The sequence below is a fragment of the Simochromis diagramma genome, unplaced genomic scaffold (assembly GCF_900408965.1).
Source record: "Simochromis diagramma unplaced genomic scaffold, fSimDia1.1 OVJJ01000131.1, whole genome shotgun sequence".
In the NCBI taxonomy this organism is placed as follows: Eukaryota; Metazoa; Chordata; class Actinopteri; order Cichliformes; family Cichlidae; genus Simochromis; species Simochromis diagramma.
In genome coordinates this window covers 12,383,909-12,407,027 of record NW_024387200.1, presented here as the reverse complement: position 1 = coordinate 12,407,027, position 23,119 = coordinate 12,383,909, and the positions used below count along the sequence as shown (strand labels likewise).

General features: G+C 41.7%; 1 protein-coding gene across 9 annotated transcripts in view; it reads right to left on the bottom strand.

Moving 5' to 3' along the window:
- nav3 (neuron navigator 3) overlaps nucleotides 1-23,119 on the bottom strand; it is a 398,636-nt gene that overhangs the window by 177,657 nt on the left and 197,860 nt on the right. For 2 of the 9 annotated variants that reach the window (XM_040050287.1, XM_040050292.1), the window contains exon 1: nucleotides 1,930-9,575. The exons of 3 other annotated variants lie outside the window; for them this stretch is intronic. In XM_040050287.1, the coding sequence (XP_039906221.1) occupies nucleotides 1,930-2,187 (258 nt within the window). In that variant the 5' untranslated portion in view covers nucleotides 2,188-9,575. Of the gene's footprint in view, nucleotides 1-1,929; nucleotides 9,576-23,119 lie in introns of those variants that run through there. 4 more of the 9 variants (XM_040050285.1, XM_040050286.1, XM_040050293.1 and 1 more) reach the window with 3 other exon arrangements.

Below are 23,119 nucleotides of genomic sequence, written 5' to 3'. Positions count from 1 at the left end.
GCCAATCATGTTAGGATGTGCTTAATCTCAGGCAAACAAGCTAACACATGCTGGCACCACTGTATATATGGAGGTGGGGGCTGCATGTGCACAAACAAGCATGCGCGGTACACATGTGCACGTGCATACATAGACCTGTGCTTGATCCTGTTGATCCTGTTTGATAAGAGGACTCTAAATTAAACAGGGGGTGTTGGTTGATGTGAAGGAATAATGACAGCATTTACTCTACTTTCTCTCCATTATTTTTCCCTCTGGAAGTCCTGAAAGTAAAGCTCTTTAGTGACTACACAACACAATTAGACAGACTAATTACCCCCTCCATACCACCCATTCCTTACACACACTGACAGGCTGGGGCAGGCAAGTGATTTCTGCCTGCCTACAGGCTTCTCAGGGACAAGGACTATAATATTGTGCGCTGATTGCACTTCATTTCAGGCAGTTTAGCTGATGCTCTGTCCATTAGTCTTGCAAACCTCTAGTGATATGAAGGATGAGGGTCAGAACTGCAGTGCACTTGCAACATATCTGTCACAGTAGACCTTGTTGTTTATGGAACACTGAATAAACATGAACAAGAAAAGAACATGTGAAAATATAGATAGAAAGATGTGGGAAACCTGGAGAAATTTCCAAAGCATAAAAAGTAATGGACATTGGCACAAATTAAAATCAACTTCTAAATTCATCTCCTTCAATCTCCAGTCAAAAACAAACAGTCACTTATTGGAGCAAGCGGCAGTCAAGCTGTGTTAACGAGCTGAAAGTCAAGCTGAAGTTGCCGGTTCAGAAGCAGGTTAACGATGAAACACCCCCCTCCCTACCTGTTTCACAGTCACCCTGCAGGTGACTTCAACTCAATCACAGACACACTGGGAGGATTTAAATGCAGAAGGCGCACTGACCCCTGCTTTAATGCCTTTTGCCCACATTTCTTCAAGATCACGAAGAAGATCAGCAGTTTTGTTCAGTATCAGAGAAAAAAAAATTCACACTTAAGGAGTCACTTTTTTGTCTGTCAGGAAATCATGTAGCGGTAAAAAGAATCAAAAGCCGGTGCAGGGAGGGGGAGAGATCAACTAGCTAAACAGGAAAGTTTCACTTTGCGCTCACACGGCTCTGGATGTGGGATGGGCTGAGGCTCTGCTGAAGCTATTTGGCGGGGAGTTTTGAAAACTGCTTCCTTCTCAGGATACACCAGCCCCACCTTCACTGTTCCAGTTTGAGCCAAACATTTTTGCAAAAGGGAAAGAACTTGGAACAGCCTTGATCTTGCAGGGTGAAGCACTTAACAAGACTATCTGAATCTATTATTCATCTACAGCACTTTGATGCAGCTGGACGTATTAAGAATATGCTCTGAGAACAGGGGGACAGCACCAGTAATCTATCTGAATTATTATCCTGCATGAGCGTGTACACACAAACCATGTTCCTCTAATCCTCTGGCCTACTACAGTAGCTTATGTCTCCATAGACGAGCTGATCAGGAATTTCATATTTCTCGACAAAATGCACATACAAATGCCTGAATACCTACAACATTTCTCGTCCGCTACTAACACACCTTACACACACACACACACACACACACACACACACACACACACACACACACACACACACACACACATTTTTAAAGTGTATGGAAACTAAATGGGCAGCAGAATGAGGTAATACACTGCCGGCAATACATTACTCATCCAGTTTCCCTTCTTAGTTGATGACCCAAAGCCGGCAAAATCATCCCAGCAGCGCACACATGATTCACTGCTGTGTGCTTGAGCTCTGTTTCAGAGCTTGAATGACACCTGCTCAGAGAGCAAAGCAGCCACAGAGAGACAGTCTCTTCTCTGACACCTGTGTCTCCGAGTGTCACTACAACCTGCACACATAGCTGCTAACAGTCTGTCCATCTCCACTAACCTTGCAGATCTTGCTCTCCTCCGTCTCGGCTTTGGACTTCCCTTCTGGGCTCTTCTCTCGCTTGTAATCAGACTTGACTGACAGCTGGCATGAGAGCCCCGGGGCACCTTCGTTTGTCCTGAGTTCCTGCTGTCGGGCCATGTAGCCCTGCGAGGTGGCTGCTCTGACCGCGCTAGGGATGGGGAGAGCGGTGTGCACTGGCTTCGTGCCCACTGCAGAGGGTTGCCTAAGCTTGGAAGCTACGCCAACTACCGGCATGGCAACAAAAATAATAACAGACAAGTAGAAGACAGGTTAAAAAAGAAGAAGAAGATGAAAGGGAAGCAAATCTGCAGTGTCTCCTTCTGATGTGTGGCCCACGAAGGGAAGGACAAACAAAAAAAAAGAAAATAAAAAATAAAAAAAAAACAGCAGTTGCCTCTCAGACCGAGAGGAAAGCAACTGCGCTCATTCTGTAGCCTACAGCCAGCAGGACTCACAGAAACTGAGAAGGCTTCTCCTTCCTCTCGTTCACTCCCTCCTCCTTCTCCTCCCACAAGCAACTACATTCCCTCCTCTTCCCCTGCACTCTCTCTCTCTCTGTCAGAAGTGTACCACAAAGTCAGCCAAAACTGTTCAAGGGGGCGTGAACTCCTCTGGAAGATATAACCACCACTCAGCAAAATGGTGATTACAGAGACCTGGCTGAGCGTGCATGTGCGCTCCCAGAGAGAACTGTCAAGACAGCTCTCTCTCGCTCTGTCCCCCCCACCATCCTCTGACTTTCTGAAGCCAATAAATAGACTTTCTCTCTGTCAACATGTGGAGCTGGCCCTTCCTTTGATGAGAAAAATAGTAAAACAAACAAACATTAGGATTGTTTTTTGATGGAATAAAAAGAGTTATACACAATGAGGAAATCCAACAGAGAGAAAGAAATTGATTATTTCTGTACTAACAGTTGTAAGAAAAAAAAAACAAATTTTTTTAAAACAGATTTTTGGCCAGGTACCACTTAACTGTTGCTACTCAGCTGCTTTATACTGAGAAAGAAGTGGACTCTCTTTCTCCCACAGCTGCTCAGCCACATTCACTGTTTCCCTTTCTCTTTGTGCTATCTGAGTGTACTCATTTTACAAGGTGCGAGACATTTGTCAGCAGTGGCAAGAAACCTTTGGTTACAAGCAGAAACAGACACTGACATGTGGGCTGCGCTAAACAGTATTAGGTACCGGGTAACTGTTTTAGGCACTTAAAATAGAGGACAACGAACAGCAGGGCCAGTCTTTGCCTTTAAAACAGCACCAATCTCCTTGCAGTTCAGAACAGCTTTGAAAATTTGGTTATTTCTGCCCTTTTATTCAGTCACTGATTGGCAGATATTATCTGCCACAATGCAAAACATATGATTATGAGTGTTGGGCCAGTACATGTCAACTACATGAAACAAACCTGACTAAAATAACTGATGATGGCCCTACAGAAACAGATTTAAAGTTAATATTATTATTACTCTTTTGTTAAAACAGATCAAATAAAACTGATGTAGGAAGGCAACAGAAAAGTTGCAATGCTGCTCCAGATGCCACACAGCTGGTTTTAAGCTGTGTGAAACAAGAAACAGGCTCCTTCAGTGTCCAGTGTGGTGGACAACAACTGACTCCACCATTTAGAAAAACTAATGTTTTTACTGTATTTGGTGTGTGTTTCTCTATAATAATGATAATAATATTAATAATAATGGATTGCACTTATATAGCGCTTTTCGGGGCCCTCAAAGCGCTTCACTATGACCATTGTCCTCTTGCAAAATGGATTTCAGCCACACTTTAGTGTTACCGTTGATTTAGTCTATAGAAATGAGTAAGGGCAGGATTAATGCAGGACAGACATAAATCTGTGTGAGAGAAATTCTTCAAAGACTACGAACGCATGTAGTTTTGGTCTGTATGTGCCTCCATTTGGACTGCGTGACACAATATGACATGGAGTTTTTTCTCTCCCCTTTTTGCTGAAGGATCTCTGCTCTGTGAGACACATAAAAGGGAGTGAAAGTTTTATGTGGAAAGGCTGCGTCTGGTTCAGTTTAGAGAGGCGAGGAGATGCGCTGCAGTCAGAGGGGCACATTGCGGTGTCATGGCTAACCGGAACTTTTTAACACGGCATCGTCCAATAAAAAGGGCCGGGAAAGTGAGGAAATGCAAACACAGGCCACAAATGTGACCTTGTCACAAAAATTACAACATGTCAAAAGCTACCTTTCTCCAGCAGAGCTGCAGACTCCATACACTCCCTTTTTGCTTGGTCAACAATAGTGAATTTGAGGGTAGGAATTTACTAAAAATGGCCCGATTATTTTTACACACCCTTTTTTCCTCTTCAGTACTTTTGACAGTCAATCGCCTTGCCTAATAGGGACTCTGCTTCCCCCAGCTCAGAATAGCACCAGCTACTCCAACATGTTTTTAATCATGCACCAGGGGCTGTCATGACAAGCCTGAAACAACAGGATACCACGTGAATGAGTGGCGTAAGTCCAAGTCTAGACTCCAACTGCTGCTGCCTGCCAGGTTGCACGAATCGGAGCGCATCTGGCAGGTATCCAACTCTCCAGGACAGACTGGAACTGTCAGGGAATCCGTATCTGATGAGGTCTCTTCACAGGGGTGCTGAAACAAGCCCAAATGAAACCTCGGTCAAGTCTTAAGAAAACCTCTCACTTCCTTCTGGTTCTTGTTGGTTTCTGGAGGTAATCACCTTGCACTGCAAAATCATTTCCCAGTGAGAGAAAGCTATTCAGGTTCCTACAGGTAAAAGAACTGCTGCTGTAGTGCTGAATGTTCCGTGTTTAACAAACGTGAAATCTCCCAAAGTCAACATGAGCAAAGCAGATCTCAGGTTAACACAAACCCATCCAGGAAGGTCAGCATCCTTATGTTTGGGTACCAGTGGCAACCACTTCTGTAAAAACAGTGTAACAGCCAACTTTGTCAAGGTTGAAAGGGGAAGAGGGGAATCTAAAGTGATGAATGATTAATATTATTAAAAAGATGAGTCTTCTTATGCTGCAATTTATGTGCTAAACCTTTGATGACTTGGTGTTTCTTAAACTTTATTTAAAGACCACATTCATCCGAATTTTAATCAAAATGAATGCCAAGTCCAAACTCAAAGAACCCACATCACAATACCCATTATTTATCAGGACCAAAACATGGTATCAAAGAAAGATCCTTTTCCACATGTTAGATGACTGCACAAATTCCTCAACATTTAAGCTCCATGGGCTTTTCTGAGAAGCCCCCGCTTCAATAACTCCCAGAAAGTAAGCCAAACAACAACATAAAACCATGTGTCCATCCTGATGTGTATCAAAAGTCCAGGCAGCTGGTGCTGTAATGGTGTGGTATCTCTGTACTTGGCACACATTTGGCCCCTTAGCACCAAATATGAATGACTAGTACAGCTGACGATGTCCCAAATGCAAGATTCACAGACTATTGTGTACGCTCATCTACTCAAGGTGTCGCGCGAAATCTCCAGAGAGGAGGCAGACGGTGGAGGTCGCAGACAAGGAGGGAGTGATGAAAGCTTGGAGGTTGACTGTACCAACCATCTCTACACAGTGCATGCAACAGCTAAAAGCAGTATCATGCTATTATCCCACACTCGTTGCTCTCAAACAGGCAATTTGTGACACAATAACCTGGTGCTGTGTGCAGTTGGGTGCACTCAGCCCCTCTTGGCAATAACTGTTCTTTAACATAAAAATTCACTTTTTTAACAGTTGATGTTTAGACCTACACTTCTAGCTGGAGATTGATGCTGATCTTGTCAACATTCAGGTCAAAATTTGAGTGAACTGACTACTGCTGGAAAACAAAACAAGGGTGGCAGCATTTTAGTCAGTAAGAATAATATATAGTTCTGAGTTATGGAATAATTAATGACATGTGTTTATTATCTCTTTGAGGAAATGGGTGGATGGCTAACCAATACTGATTGTTGTACGTGGTTTAGAGGAAAGATACCACCCACGGTCACATAACGTCAGCACTGAAGTTGTGCTATAGCTGTGAAAACAAACACGCCGGGGCACTAGAGATAAGAGGGGTCAAACACCTTCCTACCAACCCAGCATACACGCACACACAGTTTAAATTCAACTCCCCCAGGGAGGCTAGATAGATAGTCACGCACCTGGTGCTGTCAGCACTCTCAATGCTATCAGTCAACCGCACATGAGACAACATGGAAAATAAAACAAACACATGCTGGCACACACACACACACACACACACACACACACACACACAACAAAGTATGTCGCTGAACATATGGTGGCATCCATAGTGTCTTAATGAACGGCATGTGCCATTAATGTCCATCAAGGGTCAGCCAGGTAGAAATAAACACGCATTTGCTTTCTCTCACTGCTTAAACATTTACAAATAGATTCCTGCTCCTCAATCAACCTTTGGCTTCTCCGCAGGCAACCAACCAAGCAAAAAAAAGCATGCATTCAACTTAAAACAATCGAGCATCATGGGAAAACTTGTTTCCCACAGGTCTTCATATTCAGTTGTGAATTGCTGCCTGGATATAATGTTTTCAATAAGTTTTGAATATGAACCCCAGATGTAAACAAAGTGGCTCTGCGACTATGTGCCAAACAGCTCTCAACTAGATTGTGAGTCCAAATGTATGACCTTCATTATCATGTGAACATTTTTTTTTAATTGTATTGAACCTACGTACTCAAAATAAACAGAATGTAATTCAATTCAATTTTATTTATAGGTGCCAATTATTGGAAGGTAAAGACCGTATAATAATACAATGAAAACCCCAACACCTATGCCAAGCACTTGGTGATAGTGGAAAGGAAAAACTCCTCTTTAACAGGAAGAAACCTCTGACAGAACCAGGCTCTGCTGTGAGCGGTTGGCGGTGAGGGGAGGAAGAACAAAACAACATATCATTAGTGTCGCTTTGACAGTGCATCTTATTTCACTTGCTTTTGAGTGAAAAAGAGTCATTTGCAACTACAGCTGTGAGATGTATTCATGGAAATCTTTCCTCTTCAAATGCAAAACGTATCTTAGAAATACACTTAATGTTCTATAGAATAGAAAACTACTTTTGTTGGATACTGGATGGCAAAGACCTGCATTTTGTTGCTCGTCAGCTCCTTCTGATTGTTGAAGGAAACAACATCTTTGATGAATTTCAGTCAAAACCATAGCACTAAAATAGCTTAGCGGTTATAATTATTACTACTGATATTCTTATGAACTTGGGTAAGGGCGAACCTTCCATTTTAGCCCTGCTTGAAATATCTGCAGCCTTCGATATCGATGATCATGCAAGTTTTATTAGCAGACAGCAAATCTGGGTTTTCTTTATACTTATGTAACAGATACTTCAGAATTCATTAATCAATGTATGTCCTCATCTGCACCCCTTGTATGTGGATCCCCCAGAGCTCAATCCTTATGCATGTTACGCTGGGGCCATCCACTGAATGTTTGCATCCTCAGCAGCTCGTCTGTAAAGCATAAAGCCAATTTAGCTTTTTAGGTTTGGGGCAGGGAGTAAGGCATGTTTGAGGGATGGTGGAATTTGAAAAATGTCCTCTTTCAGGACTGCAGTTATAAACAAGACATTAAGTGTAGGTTTGATTAATTAAAAGTAATTAAGGCTTCCTGAATTCCTCTCTCAGTCATGCTGCTTGAATTGCCATGTGGTGGGCTAAGAGCTCTACTACAATGAGGACTAGAGTGAAAGCAGGCATGTGGAGCAGCAGGATTTCCCCAGAACTCCAGTCGGGACAATTCTGGCTCTTCCTGTTCCTCTAGTTAAAGGGGCCACTGTGGCTTCTTTTTTTTTTCACTTCTTCATTTCTCACTTGGACATTCATTTATTTACTTTTTCATTATCAGGGGCAACACTCATCACTTTATTCCCTCATATGCATTTTTTCATATTTAGTCACATGTATCTCTCCCTTACTGACTTACTCAACCTTTCCTTACTCACTACTCAATATCTGACTTTCAACAGATGAATGTAGTTTATTCTGTTAATTTTGGGAACCACTGTGCTTTACTTAAATATGCACTTGCTCAGTTATTAATTTAATATGCTGAATGCTTTCGCTGGCATTCACATTGACTCACAATCATTCTCTCGCTCTGTTGGATCGTTCCCTCTGTTGCTCCATCGTCCTCTGATGCAACGATATCAAAGTCCCCTTGGTAATGTTACTGAATGGATTGCACTGGTCCTGTAACACACACTTTCTGAGGTCAGTGTTTGGATTCAGATTAATGGCGAGAATGTTGGTGAATGTGAAAAGAGTCACTGACACCAGTCTTGAATTTTTTCTCATTGTGTTGTATGAGTGAAAGCAAAACACCATTCTTCTCCTATGACACAGAGAAACTGAGGGAGGAGGCAATAACAATGCATCACTTTAACACAGCTTGTTCTACGTGCTGGGATATTTACAGTGGCCCATAACTGCTATGTCATTTTTCAAAGACAAGCTTATACTATGAAGAGAAAATTTAGCATATAAAAAGCTCTTTTGGGTGACATTTTTAATAGTATAGCGTCCGCAGTGTCATATTATGGCATGTGCTCTTTGTCCTGTCAAACGCAAATACTCCAACCTTCCCACTAAGCTTCACCCACCTCCCGTTTATAAAAAAAAATGTCACAAACTGAAAGCAGGGACTCAAGCGCAGAGCAGGTTGACGTATCAGAACGCGATTTATTTACACACCAGTGCAATACTATATACAGTGACGGGGGAAAGTCCAGGATTCCAAGGGATTAGGGGAAGGCTCTCTCTCTCTCTCTCACGCTCGCTCACGTCCTTACATCCGACTCACACACGTCCGTACCGCGGGGAGGTCACAGGTCCGGGAAGATAAACTGGAATAGGGAAGGGAGAAATCACTCACAAATCACGAAGGTAGGGCGTAAAGGTATAAGACCAAAAGAAAGACTAACGTCAGTAGCTCAATCACCCAGCGATGAGAGGATCTGTGACCCAGCCTCAAATAGTAGATCGGTAATCAGCTGATCGCCATCAGCTGATCGCCAACAGCTGTGTGAGCCAAGGGTGGGAGCCAGCTGTGAGCTCCGCCCAGGCAGAGAGGTAGGGGAGAGAGAGAAAAAGCAAAAACACAAGTGTAGCCCTGTGAGGCCGGCTGGGCAGGCACAGGGACCATGACAAAAAACCCATCCACTTTCTTGTCCTTATTGTAGAACATGTTCCTCACTTCTCTTTAGTAAAAACTTTCATTTTTTGTTGCCAGGTTGGTGTAAATCAATCCCACCGATGAACATCACATTCCTTTCCCTGGAGATTTGTTATGGTTTTCCCCACATCCACCCCACATCTTGATGTTTCCACTCTTGTCAAAGACTTGTATGCTCACTGAATCTTGGATTTCACAGCTGGGGATGATAAAGTGCTGAAAGGGGCTCTTCCCTCTAAAACAACAAGCAGCTAAGGGAACGTGGATGTGCTCTAAATTCTGGATTATGCTGGAGTGACGATGGTGCTGCCTGATCGATGGCACCAGCATACAGAGATGCATGAAGCGCAATAAAGTAAAAAAAAAAAAAAAGAATAACTAAACAGTTAATTTGTTTTTTTGTTTTTTTTTTAACTAATGCTACATCAGAGCTAGAACAACCAGAGCTAAGGAAGCCAGTCCAGAATTAAAATAGGTGGCTACTAGCAAATCTAATTTATCTAATCAAGCTACAAGACTGCTCTGGGGAAATGCAATAAAAAGGCCAGAGGAAATTCGACTAATACAACACCAACATGATACAAGAAGAATCAGGGAATACTTCAGCATTGAACATTAAAACGCCTCACCTTGGTGCATCTCTCAGCACATTACAGTACACTGACAACAGTATGAATGCTTCGTGTCTTATCTTGATCATGGTTGACATAATAAATGGAATGTAGAGAAACTTGGCTCTTCACTGTCTTTCACAAATGATTTTACTGTTATTCAGGTTGTTGATAAAACACAAGCTCAAGTGTCTTTTCCTGCTCAAGATCTCAGCTATTTCTAAACCACATGAACCCACGGTGACCAGGTGTCACAAACCTTGACAGTAAATCCACTTTTGTAACTGGTTTCCTGCTAACTATCTCATTAAAAACATCCCATAATGTGTGACAAGACTAGATCTCCCATTGTAGCATCAATCATCAGAAATAGGAAATGGTTCCACATGACTGTTATTAAGGGGCTGACTTTGCAGCATTAAAAGGCATATTTGTAGCTTGGTACAAAAAAATGTGACCTCTGTGGAGAGCTTCACTTTTCATAATAGCTCAGGATAAATTTAGAATTTATAGTCTAGCAGTGGAAGCACATTCATAGTCCACTGGCAGTCCAGCCTACATGTAGAGAGCTCTGTTGTCAGATGAGGGCAGTGTACAAAGTATGTGGTACAACTGGTCTGTGGGCCACTCTTGAGGAAAGTTCTAACACAAAAAGAGCTATAATGAAACAGAATGTTACAAACAACAAAAAGTGTCCACAGCAGCCACTGTTTATGGTTTTCAGTGTTTTCTTTGTGGTTCTGTCGCTCACGGTAAAATCTGCTGTTGGTTCTTTCCCTGTTCCCTCTTGTCAACCACGTCTGCAGAGGGTAAAAACCCCTATTTGCACGTTCTTCGGATGGAATAATGTATGCAGATAAGCACAGTTATGGGACTGTAGTTACACTGAACTGTAATAGAGGTGTGGATTTGTTGATTGATACAGGCAATGGAAGCCAGCTGAAATCTGCCAGGCCATATTCATTATGTCAAGGCAGTAAACGGGACATCTTCCCTGGGTGTGTGTAAATGTCTATGGGTTTGGTGTCTCTTGTAGCATTCCTAATGGATTACCTGACTAACATTAGGGCTTGTTGTATTCACTGTTCTGTTACCTAGCACTAAGTAGCAAATGTGTATGTCTGTCTGTTACACTTGCCAACGAAGCTAGTCGGCATTACCACTGTAAGTTTGTAGCTCAGGAGTTCCGTGTTGCCGTCCCTCCCTCGGTCTGAGAGGGACCCACAGCGTACCGGTAAGGTGCCAAGGGGGTATACACCAGGCTACGGTGATCCATCAAACCCTGGTTCGGCCTGGGCCATTTCCCACTAGAGCAGTTTTGTGATGACACCCTATGCTTAGCCTTGAACCAAGTGATTGAACTGATGGTCACATGGTGCACCCTCCTGACACAGCGCTGACCTACCTGCATTTTGTATTAAATAAAGATAGGCATATCAAGTGAGCCTTGACACTCGTATGCAAGCAGAACACACCTAGTTGTTGATGCCAAAAAGCCGCCGGGAAATTATTTTCCAGGCAGCTCACTATAAGCCAATGGTGTGCATCCTGGCTGGAATGTCAGCTGGTGAACCAGCCGGCCATTCCAAAAGTGACTTTGCGCTCACTACCATTAATGGACGTCCTATTTGAGTGCATCGACATGGATCTCTTTCGGCCATCTCACCGGAGTGCCCACAGATATCGCTTTGCATTATTTCTGATGGATTATGCTCGGTGATACCCCGACACAGTACCTCTGCAAAGAGTGTGGTGCAGACACACAGGTCATCTCCCAAGTCGTTTATGTCTCGCACGCTAAAAGACCTGTACGAATTACTGGGCATTAAATCTATTCGTACCAGTGACTACCACCCTCAGACTGGTTGATGGAGTCACTGAATAACACCTTCATGTCCAGGATTCGTAAGTTTTACAAGGATGAACGCAATTGGGATCGCTGGTTAGACTCTCTGTTGTTTGCAGTATGAGAGATGTTCCAGGCCGCCACAGGATTTTCTCCCTTTGAGTTGCTGTTTGGCAGAAAGAAGCGGGGGGTGTTGTACCTAATTAAATAAAACTGGGAGGAAGGTTCAATCCCAGCTAAAAATTAAGTTCAATATGTTCTGGACCTGAGAGCAAAGTTACACACGTTGGGGAGGTTTTCACAAGAGAATCTGCTCCAGGCCCAGCAACATCGGCAGCACTTGTACAACAGAGTGGCTAGACTCAGCCCCACATCTGCAACACCTTTTTGCAGATATGTTCCCTGCCTGGTCGTACAACACTCATAGAGGATCATTTGGAAACACGCCCTGGTGTGAAGGTGCGTTCACGGCCCTACAGGTTACCTGAACATAAAAGACAAATTGTTCAGAAGGAATTGGCTGAAATGCTAAAGCTGAGAGTAACAGAAGAGTCACAGAGTGCATGGTGTAGCCCCATAGATTTTGTAGTGAAGAAAGATGGCAAATGGTAAACGGATGGATTCTTATATAGCACTTTTCCACTCTCCTGGAGCACTCAAAGCGCTTTATACAATATCCCACATTCATCCATTCACACAAGCACTTTCTTTGATGCTTTTTAGTGCTCCCTAGCTAACAGGTATTCACAGATATTGCTGCTGCCTGTTTTGATTGTCCACAGTGACACCTTGCCGGAGCATTTGCAGCAGGTAGCCGATGTCCTGGAGTCCCTGAGCCAGGCGGGGCTCAGTGCTAACCTGGAGAAGTGTCCGGTTAGATGGAGGGATGTACATTACCTGGGCTACTACTTGGGAAGCAGACAGGCGCACCCTCGGATAAAACAGAAACGACTCCATCCTGCCCCCAAGACAAAATAAGAGGTGAGGCAGTTCTTGGGGCTGGCTGGTTACTACCACCGGTTCGTGCCCAGCTTTGCTGACCAGCCCTTTGACTGATCTCACTTGAAAGGGTGCCCCAGATCTGGTCCAGTGGATGGAGCAGTGCCAGGCGGTGTTCGTGCAGGTGCAGAAGACTCTCCGTGGGGAACCCCTGCTCTACACTCCTAACTTTCCCCTCTCTTTTATTCTGCAGATTGATGCCTTAAACAGAGGACTGGGGGCACTTTTGTTCCAACAGATAAGGGGGGTTGACCGCCCTGTGGTCTACATCAGCAGAAAACTTCTTGCAACACAGTGTGTATCGTGTCCTTTGTGTGCTACAAAAATTAAAAAATCCAAAATTAAAAAATTACATAGTGATGGCCATATTTTATATTGTCTGCAATTATGGCCGATTTACAGCCATCACACTCTAGAATAGAATAGAATAGAATAGAATAGAATTCAACTTTATTGTCATTGCACATGCACAGGTACAGGGCAACGAAATGCAGTTTGCATCCATCCAGAAGTGCTTTAGTGATATAGATATATTACAATATATATTAGCAATAATATAGATATGTGAGTATATTACAGAAATGGGTCTATTATGGTATGTTATAATGTACACGGTATGAAGTATGTTGTGAACATACTTCATAGCAGCATAGAAAAACTTTCCTTTAAGCTGGCCCGAGATTTCCATACAGCAGAGGCATCAATATAAGAAAAACTCAAGCCAGACATGATGGGTATTCTGCTCCCCAGGATATAGACGAAGGTCTGAATCAGCAGCAGGGAGTCCACTTCTACAGCACTTTCAAGCTCCTCAGTATCCTCATTACCCCACTGGATTATGTTAATATGGGTAAAATGCAGATAAATTCCCTGTGCACACCTAGTACCATAAATTCTTCCGAAAACTTTGGTTTAGGGATCATAGTATAAGCATTCGGCACCATATCATCACTACAGTCAATGTCTTTATAATATCAATAAAGAGAGCTTATTTGAACCTGATAAGTGCTTGCTAAACAACAGACAAATGTTCTGAATCCCTTATTAACTAACTTAAGCCTCATTACTTCTGCTAAAGCACACACAGCTTTTGACCTCCATCCCCTAGGCTGTAAATAGGAAAAGCTTGTTGTTTGCTCAACTGATAAACACATATTGGTGTCATCTGTGGCTGGCCTGGGGTTGCTTTGACTCGGCCTCATTAACACTGTGGCTCATAACGACTGTTTTTATGATGACCGAGAGCGCTGTCTAAGGAAAAAGAGTAAAAAAAACTTCAGCTGTACCCCTGGAAGTCAGCATGGTGTCAGCAAACCAGATGTGAGAGTGATACTGTGCAAGCATACCTATGTACAGAAATGTGTTAACTATCATGGAAAGACACATGCCTTATAGCACACATCCAAAAAAGTACAGTTCAGTGTAGAATGTCTATTCAACAGCAAAACCTTGTTAAAGATACCTTTAAACAGCCCATAGCGCTGTACTTTACATGTTCGCTGTCTTGTAAACTACACACAATCATGACATACGTTTCTAAGACAAAAACAGCCGGGAGCTGTCTTTGCTCTGTTTTGATTTATGATTATGCTGAGAAGGGGGAGAAGTGAGTGAGGACAGTCATCTAATTGGTACACTGACTGACAGAGGTTTAAGTCTAACATGGAATCAGAATAAGCAGGAAGGGTGTACCTATGACTCTATGTGCGTGACAAGACCGTGTTGACTGCGACTGAGTTCCTCTCCTCTGACACATATGTGTCGGCTATACATCCTGTTGACATGTAGCGAGTAGAAGCAGTCAGTGAGCCCCTAGTTCATGGTTGCTATAGCATTGTTCCATGTGATCTGTAAAGGTAAGAGGATAACTGTGGATTTGATTGAGGTCAGATACATAATTATTTTAAATAAATAAACAATAAATACTGTTTTAATGATTAAAGATCTGGACGTCAGGTTTAGATTAAATTGGCATTTTATTGATGGAGATAATGGAGGTCTATTTAAAACAAATGATTCTCTTCTATATTGTAGATCTAAAATAACTACAATCTAATGTGTGTGTGTGTGTCTGCAAAACAGAGAGGAGTCATTACAGATGTCTGCAATCACTGAATCCACAAATTCTCTGAATGAATTTCTGCTGCTCTTCTTTCCTGCCTTATCTTTCTTCCCCAGCTGTCTCAATCAGTCAGTGCGATCCTAAAGATAATACTATAATAGTGTATAATGTGTGTGTGTGTTTGCCTGACAGAATGACAAGTACCTTGTGGGTTTATCTTTGTGTATACATATGGATGAGAGTGATGGTGGGTTCAGTGTGATGGCAGCATAGGGGGTCCAGCAAGTGTGTTTAGACTTAGGCTCTTCTCAGTGTTTCCATCGTGTTATGATGTTACTGCTGAAAGCTTAAGCATGCTCTCTTGGTGATTATAACATTTTCTTAGGGTGAAAGAGCACATGCTCTGTTTTATAGCTGAAAATTCACAAATGATGCGACTAACCAGTAGTACAAGGTTTTATCTAGTGCCACTTCGTCTAGTTTATACTGGGTTCTTTTCAAAACATACTAAAATATGATTCATATTATCCAACCAGTATAAAATGAAGTCCATCTACTCTGTATCCAGTATGCAAGAATTAAAACAACCACCAATGTTTCAGGCTTTACAAGCAAAAGACCTGTTGCTCTTTTTAGCAACAAGCAGTGTTGGCATTGACTCTAACAAAGTACAACCACACATCTGAGCATCTGATTAACTCTGCAAACCTCAAAGAGACAAGGGATGTCAGAGCTTGTTGATACTCATCACTTTACTAATTGATCATTGCCAGCGAGCATTCACTGATTGGAGATCAGCATGGACTAAAACCTTAACAGCTTTTTTGGTTGCAAAAAGGTGGAAAGGGTGCAAATTTGATTGGAATTTTTTTCAGCGGGATCATTCAGAGAAGCTTTGGAGTGGATCACAGTTAAATGTTCTTGTTTTCTACTGCAGACCTTGCAAAACTAACTAACTTTAACTAACTTTAACTAAAATCTTTGATTGTTATGTGACAATTCAAATTACGGAAGTCTTACCTCCCTCCTGCAACCATTGTGTTGTTTAACTCAGTAATTTATTTTTTATTGTATGCTGTGAAGTGGAGCCAGTTTAATGTACTTTTACATCTATTGTTTCTTTGTGAGTCTTGGCTGTGTTTTTAACATGCAGCTGTTGACAGCCTGAGACTTACTGTCAGCTATCAGATTTCTGTTGCCCAGGCAACTGGCAGAAAAATGCTTTTCACTCATCAATCTCTATCTCAGAAGAATAATCAGATTCTTTATAGGTGCTAGTAGGTTACTACTACAAAACAAGACAAATCACCTGATAAAAGCATGCCATATGCTTTTGTATTGTAGGCAAACACGAGGCATTTGTGTTCTCAAGGTTAAAGCAGCTGAAATTTAGGATGAAGCAGGGAAATTAATGTAGTGTTTTGATTTCTCATATGAAGCACCACACAAAGCACAGGCACAGAGCTGTGGCAGAGTCAAAGAAGTGGCTGTCTTTAATCTCTAACATTCTCCCAGATGTGAATGGATTGAGTGAGGTCAAGGTACTACTGGTAAAGTGGTAAAGTTAGCATTGTATTGCATAAAGTAAAATATTTGACCTTCCTTATCTCTGTCTGTTGGTTTATCCAGTCTCAGAAGCAATTTGCCTTCTTATGTACCCCAAAATTACTATCCCTTAAATAAGTCTATAAAGGCTAGTAATTAGTGAAAAGAAAACTGAACTGAACTGGGGTAGCAGTGGAACAGCTGCAGTGGAAAGTAATTTAGTGAGTGATCTTGCAGTGGGAAACTTGTGATTTAGTTGCAGAGTAGCAGCTGTAATATCCTACCCAATACTACTGGCAAAACTCACTAATCACACTTCCTTTACGCAGATCCGGCAGCCACCTCCATGTAAAAGTAATGTGCAGTCCAGTTACTGCTACCATGATGTGATTAGCAGGCTTAATTAACTTTAAAATGCTACCCAGAGCAACATAGGCTTTATTTTTTTTGGATTGAAGCAGCGGAAGTAAATCAAATTGAGGAGGAAATAGTGATTTGCAATGCTGCCAAAAAATTGTAATTCCTTCCTACATGCCTTTATTGGCTTATTGCCTCCAGACAAACCGTTAAAACAGAAATTGCCGTGTGGAGATCTGTCGGGTTGCCTCTGGCAGGGGACACAGTTTTTTCACGGAGAACATATCAGGGGGAGTGTGCAGTCAGCTGGCTCAAATCCACTGTCAGATTCTTGTTAACAAAAAATACCAGCGCATCTAAATTAAGACAAACAAACTTTAGTCACTTTTTAACAACAAAAAAAGCCAACAACACTTTAAAAACTGCACATTTTTAAACCACAGTTACAGAGTGAGGGAATGGTAACTGATGGTAATGGTAAGTGATCTTGTAGCAGATGGGAGTCGGAGGGAAAGATAGCAGAATCTGCTCTACCATCAGCTTGACATGTAATAATGGTTTTTGTGGACCACAGCCACATGGAGCAATCTCCAAAGGCTTGATTATCAAAACTAACAGGAAATCATGGCTTTGCTGTGAATGATAAGACTGTTGCTTCATCGTGAAATTTGGATATGATTTCCAACTAGATCACTGACTTTACAGCAATAATGACACATGTTCGCTTATTTCTTTTTAACACTATAATCTTAACCTGTAATAAACTTTAAATCACATCTACAGCATTCCCTGTGGGAAACTGATTTTTTAATCTTTGCTTTTGGAAGTTTCTGGTAGAAGAATCATACACAAATTTTTTTGATAGGTCACTGTACCTATTTCTCCTGCTTAAAGTGCTCTGATGAAAACCAAATAAAAGAGGGCTAAGAGGCCAACGGCAGGCTAGCCAGCCAGTTACCACAACCCCTCTTAACAGCGTATACACATTTTCCAATTAAGGTCTTCAACTCCCAGCTTTGCGCCCAGGCAGACTGCCACTGGCTGCCAAAACACGAACAATCTAGTCAGAAGACTTATTCTTATTCTCTGAAAGGCCATGGTGTGTGATGCTGCCTGCTCTGACACTTCATCAGTGGGTGGGCACTGGCGCGTGGACACAAGGCTATAAAAGGTCTGGAGGAGTCCAATCCCAACACCCCAGTGCATTTGGACCAACTGCCAGTGTGTTGACAGTATAAATATGTTTGTGTGCCCTGGAGCAAAGTGGATAGACCTTACGTTTTCTGCAGAATTGTGAGTGGTGTTGTAACATATAGCAGACTCCTGCCACTGACTCATAACGCTGACCCGAAACTTCACTTTAAATATAATCTCGTCCTGCAGTGAAAATGGCTGTGTCACTGCTAACAGGCTGGTGGCAGCTTTTAAGTGTACCAAAAAAGATTTTACAAGAAGAACCACAAAACCACAAGTAAGTCAACTCAACTATACACTTTTTCAAAATGTCAAAATGACACCAAATATCCCCAGGCAGGTGTGTAACAGTTAAAGGTGCTGTATGAAAATGTGGGTGAACGCGTCTCATAGAGATCTGGGTGGTTTAAATGCAGTTCAGTTACAGGTAAGGAAAGTACCAGAGGTCAGCTAAGAAGATACTTTGCACATCAGCATCAATGTGCAGGTTAAGAATAAAAAATAATAAAATAAATATTTTTATAAATAAAAATAAAAATTTTTTATAAAATAAATAAAAAATAAAGGTAAAAAATGCTTCCTCAAAAAAAAAAGAAAGAATACATAAAGAAGAAATAATTCTTAGCTTAGATCAAACACTCAGTGTTAAACACGTTTTATGCATAATTTCTCTTCAACAGATTCAGTTTCAACTAGAGTTGCACGTCATCCAATCATCAGTGGCTGAGGACCCAGACAAAAAGCACAAATAGCAGGTGACTTTGCAACTATGCAGAAAACCACATTGTGTAAATATCTGGATCATAAGGTTTGAATGACTTCAATGAGAAAACACATTAACCTGTTTGCCAGCGCACATACAGCAGTGGCCAAAAGTTTAAATACAATCATCATGTACATGAATGTCATGGTAATTGGATTGGCTTTAAAAGAGGAAGAGCTGGGTCCACAAGTCTCTAATCCACACTTTGTCAAAAGGCTGAAATGTGTAAATGTAAACTGATTTAACGTGCCTTAGAAAGTTGCACCTCAACCACATGTTTTTGGTGTCCATCAATAAGCATCTGGCATAATACTGGCTGGATATCTGACTACTCTTGGTATAGTTCATGTACATTAGTTTGGTTCCTGGCATGACACTGCTTTTAAGTGTAATCCAAACACTTCCAATAGGGTTTAGGTCAGGGCCATCTACAAGCTTAGTGTTAACAGTGTGCTTGATGTAAGTTTGGGATCATTGCCCTGTAAGAATACCTGTGTCCAAGTAGGAACTTTTTAGCTGTTGACTTGAGGTAAAATTAGGATAATAATAATAATAATAATAATGGATTGTATTTATATAGCGCTTTTCAGGGCCTTCAAAGCGCTTTACAATTCCACTATTCATTCACTCTCACATTCACACACTGGTGGAGGCAGCTACAGTTGTAGCCACAGCTGCCCTGCGGCAGACTGACAGAAGCCAGCATTTGTAGATAGTTCTCCTCCTTCATTATTCCATCTACTTTGTGCAGTTACACTGGCAGCAAGAGTACCAGAGCATGATGCTAATACCGAAATACTCGATAGCTGGTTCCAACATATCTCTTTTTATTGTGGTCAAATAGCTCAATCTCGTCTGACTATGAACGTTTTCCCCAGAGCATTTGGTTTGTCCATGTGGGCAGCTACAAATTTCAGAGACTGAAGGTATTAACAGTGGAGCAGGGGCTTCTTTTTCTCAGTCCATGGCAATGTAAAACTTGCTTCACTGTGGACACTGACACTGGTATTCTAGCAGATTCCAGTTCATGGCAGAATTGAGCCTTGGTGGTTCCAGCATTGTCCTAAACATCCAAACCACTTTCCTCTCATCTGAGGGTTTTTCTAGTCCTTGGCAAAGTGGTGACATATCCAGGTCCAAAGACCTTCCCAACTTCTGTAAATCTACAATTCTTTGTCTTAGATCATCACTGAGTTCCTTAGACTTTCCCACTGTTCTGAGTATTGGTCAATCCAATGAGTGCTGTCAAATGGTGGCAAGGAGAAACTAGCAGTTGTAATCACTCATGATCACTAATGCGAAGTTAACAGGCCCTGGCCTTGTCAAGTTAAACAAAATCGTAGAACCTTCAGCACCACTTATTAAAAGATTTAAGTGAGTGTATGTATATATTTGAGCCTGTGTGTATCTACATTTGACCCTGTGTGGGTTCCAAAATATATAATAATTCAACCCAGGAAAAAGGACAGTTCAAAAACAATTAAAAGCCCCCAAATTGCCATGATATTCATGCCTACGGTGAGTGTATGTAAACTTCTGACCCCAACTGAATACATCAACAACTCAGTTCACGTATATCCTGACAAGACTGTATGGTTACACTTACAAAGGATTGGTCAGTTTGTTCTAAGTTTAATCACAATGATGTGTAAAAATATATTTTCTAGTCTATATAGGATGAACTGCAAGAAGCCATATTCTTTTGGTTCGGCCACTACAATTACTCCAGGCTTGGCTACTTCAAAGAAGCATGACAAACACACTAAGCATCATGCTCCATTATCTCATCCTCTTGCTGTAAAACTTGCTGTCAGAATCATCATTGCCTTTTTAATTTGCAAAGTTTCCTAAACCAGAAGCTAGCTGTAGGGGCCAAGACAGATCTGGAGAAGACAAACATGATGAGGGTCAGCCACAGGCTCTTTTCTCAAACTTCCCAGTTACCGCTGTCCTCTTGTATCGAGCAAGGGAAAGGCAGTGCACGGCAGGAAAATGCTTTTTACAAGTGACAGGCGTTACTGCTAAGTCACAGTTGGGTTTCCTACAATGAATATGCAGTAAAGAGAGAGTAGAGATGGTAAGTACATGCATTCACATCTGGATGCATATACAGATATTAGTATTATCAAGTATTCCATCAAAAACATGCTCCAACTCCAAATATGTAATATATATGTATAAAGTCCTTATTAGACTGCCAGCTAAATCTTATCAATCACAGGCTGGTGATTCCATCTTTGCATGGAACAGGTTTGTCTTTCAGATTTTCTTCTAAATGTAATGTTAAAAAGTAGTTGATGTGCTTGTGTGGGCTGTAGACTGTTGGTAGGTGACTAGGTTGCGATGAGCTGCAATGGACTGGTGGTGACTAACTAACCCAGTGCTTCACTGTTCCAGAGCTGAGTTCCATTTTTTCCACTCAAATAAATAACGTCACAGCACCTGTGAGAACAAATAGCAGAGAGCAGTAAGGCCTAACTTTACAATTTCACTAAATGAGGAGAGACACTGTGGCCTAAATAGTGCCGTTACTTCAGGTATGATTCAAGATGAGGAGAATAATCAGGCCTCTTTAACTGGATAAAAGTTTGGTTCCTCAATCATCAGTTCACTGCCTCCTTGTTCTGTATTAAGTTAAGCAATTTAGACACTTGAACAGAAGCAGGGTAATGTAAAGGCCAGTTTTACTTTTCTACCACCATGATTTCATATAACCAAACAAATGTACAGCAGTTCTGCCTTGTGTTTCCACTGTTTACTCAAGCCGAAAACATACAAACTGTTAAGGAGAAGAATGTGGTGGAAAACACACAGCAAGATGTACAGGGTGGGCTATTTATATGGATACACCGTAATAACATGGGAATGGTTGGTGATATTAAAGTCCTGTTTGTGGCACATTAGTATATGTGAGGGGGCAAACTCCTCAAGATGGGTGGTGACCATGGTGGGTGGCCATTTAGAAGTCGGCCATCTTGGATACAACTTTTGTTTTTTCAATAGGAAGAGGGCCATGTGACACATCAAACTTATTGGTAAAGTCACAAGAAAAACAATGGTGTGCTTGGTTTCAACGTAACTTTATTCTTTCATGAGTTATTTATTCATGAATATTTTTAAAGAAGCAGCTGCGGAGAGTGCAGTCAGTGGCAAAACAGGAAGCTGACTTAAATTGGAATTTTCTCTCATTAGATACAAGCAGTTTGACTAACCTTTCAACAAGTTGTGCAATTGGCCAAAAAACTTCCAAAGGATAGGGTGACGTCCCACTATGGAAAGTAAGTAACGTCCCACCCATCCAGCTGGAAAGCGCTCCCACAACTACTGGACTGTGAAATTACCACAAACATGATGGGAGAAAAAAAATAAAACACATCTTCACTGCCTCAATGCAAAGAGCCAGGAATGTTAATTTCACAAACAAACTTCCCACCAGATACTGTAGTGGAGAGACTTGAGCATTAGCTTTTTCTGTGGTTACTGGGTAGAAAACAAATAAACTGGCTGCCCTTAGGGGGAAAAGGAGCCAAAAAGAGTAATTTTAAAAACTTGAGTTTGATGCAGGTGGCAGAGCAGTACGGTTTGGAGCTGTCCATCAGAATAAAAATACAGAAGATAACAAAAACTGGGTAATGCAATTTGTCATTCAGCAGAGATTTAAAAAATCTGACAAACCAGCTGTAACTAAATGCACATAAGGTTTTTTTGCTCCCCTTTTGAGTTTTTTAACGCTGTTATTTTTTCTTCCTGCTCCAAGACATATTCTTTGCACGCCCACTTGAGCTTGAGGTCAGGCGGTGAAAGAGGCCAGGTTTGGCTGAGTGTTCGCAGCGGGGAAACCATGTCTCTCCTCGTGGCTAATACCCAGTGGAGCCACTGTGCACAGCAACTATAAAATGGACCTAATAGCTCTGATGAGGGTGGAGGTGGGGGCATGTGGATAAGAACAACAGATGCTATTGGCCTGAAGCATCATGCGATAGGCTGCTGAATATTTGCAAAAATGACTTTGGAGCACACCTACTCATTATGGTAATAGGCAGCTCTTAAAATCTGACGTATGGACAAATGGCTGTGGTAAAACAGAGCCGGGATGGGTGAAGGTCACAGAGTACATCAACAGTATCAAAGAATTCTCTGTGTGTCCTGGCATGACCTCTTTATTCCGTAGCGAGCTTTGGTTTCCCTCGGATCCGTTTGATTTCATTTGTCCAATATAACAATTTTATAAATCATTGAGTTCACAAGGATTACATTTCATCTAATTTCATTTACCTAAGTGAACTGAGCCTGGCAATACATCTTAGGTGATAAATAAGTCGGTGTCTTCTCTCTCTCTAACTGTAATACCAAAAGACTCATAATAATAAATGATGACATGGCTTAATTCAAAGCACAGCTGATTGCCAGTTCTCAGAGAAACCCCAAATGGTCTAAAAGCCCCAAATATTCTAAACTACAACAGACTGTTGAAAACAGGAGCAAGAAATTGCCTTTGGGAAACTGGAACCAATTTTGGTATCACTGAAATTTCTTAAATACTGTTGCAACAAGAAACAACAATGG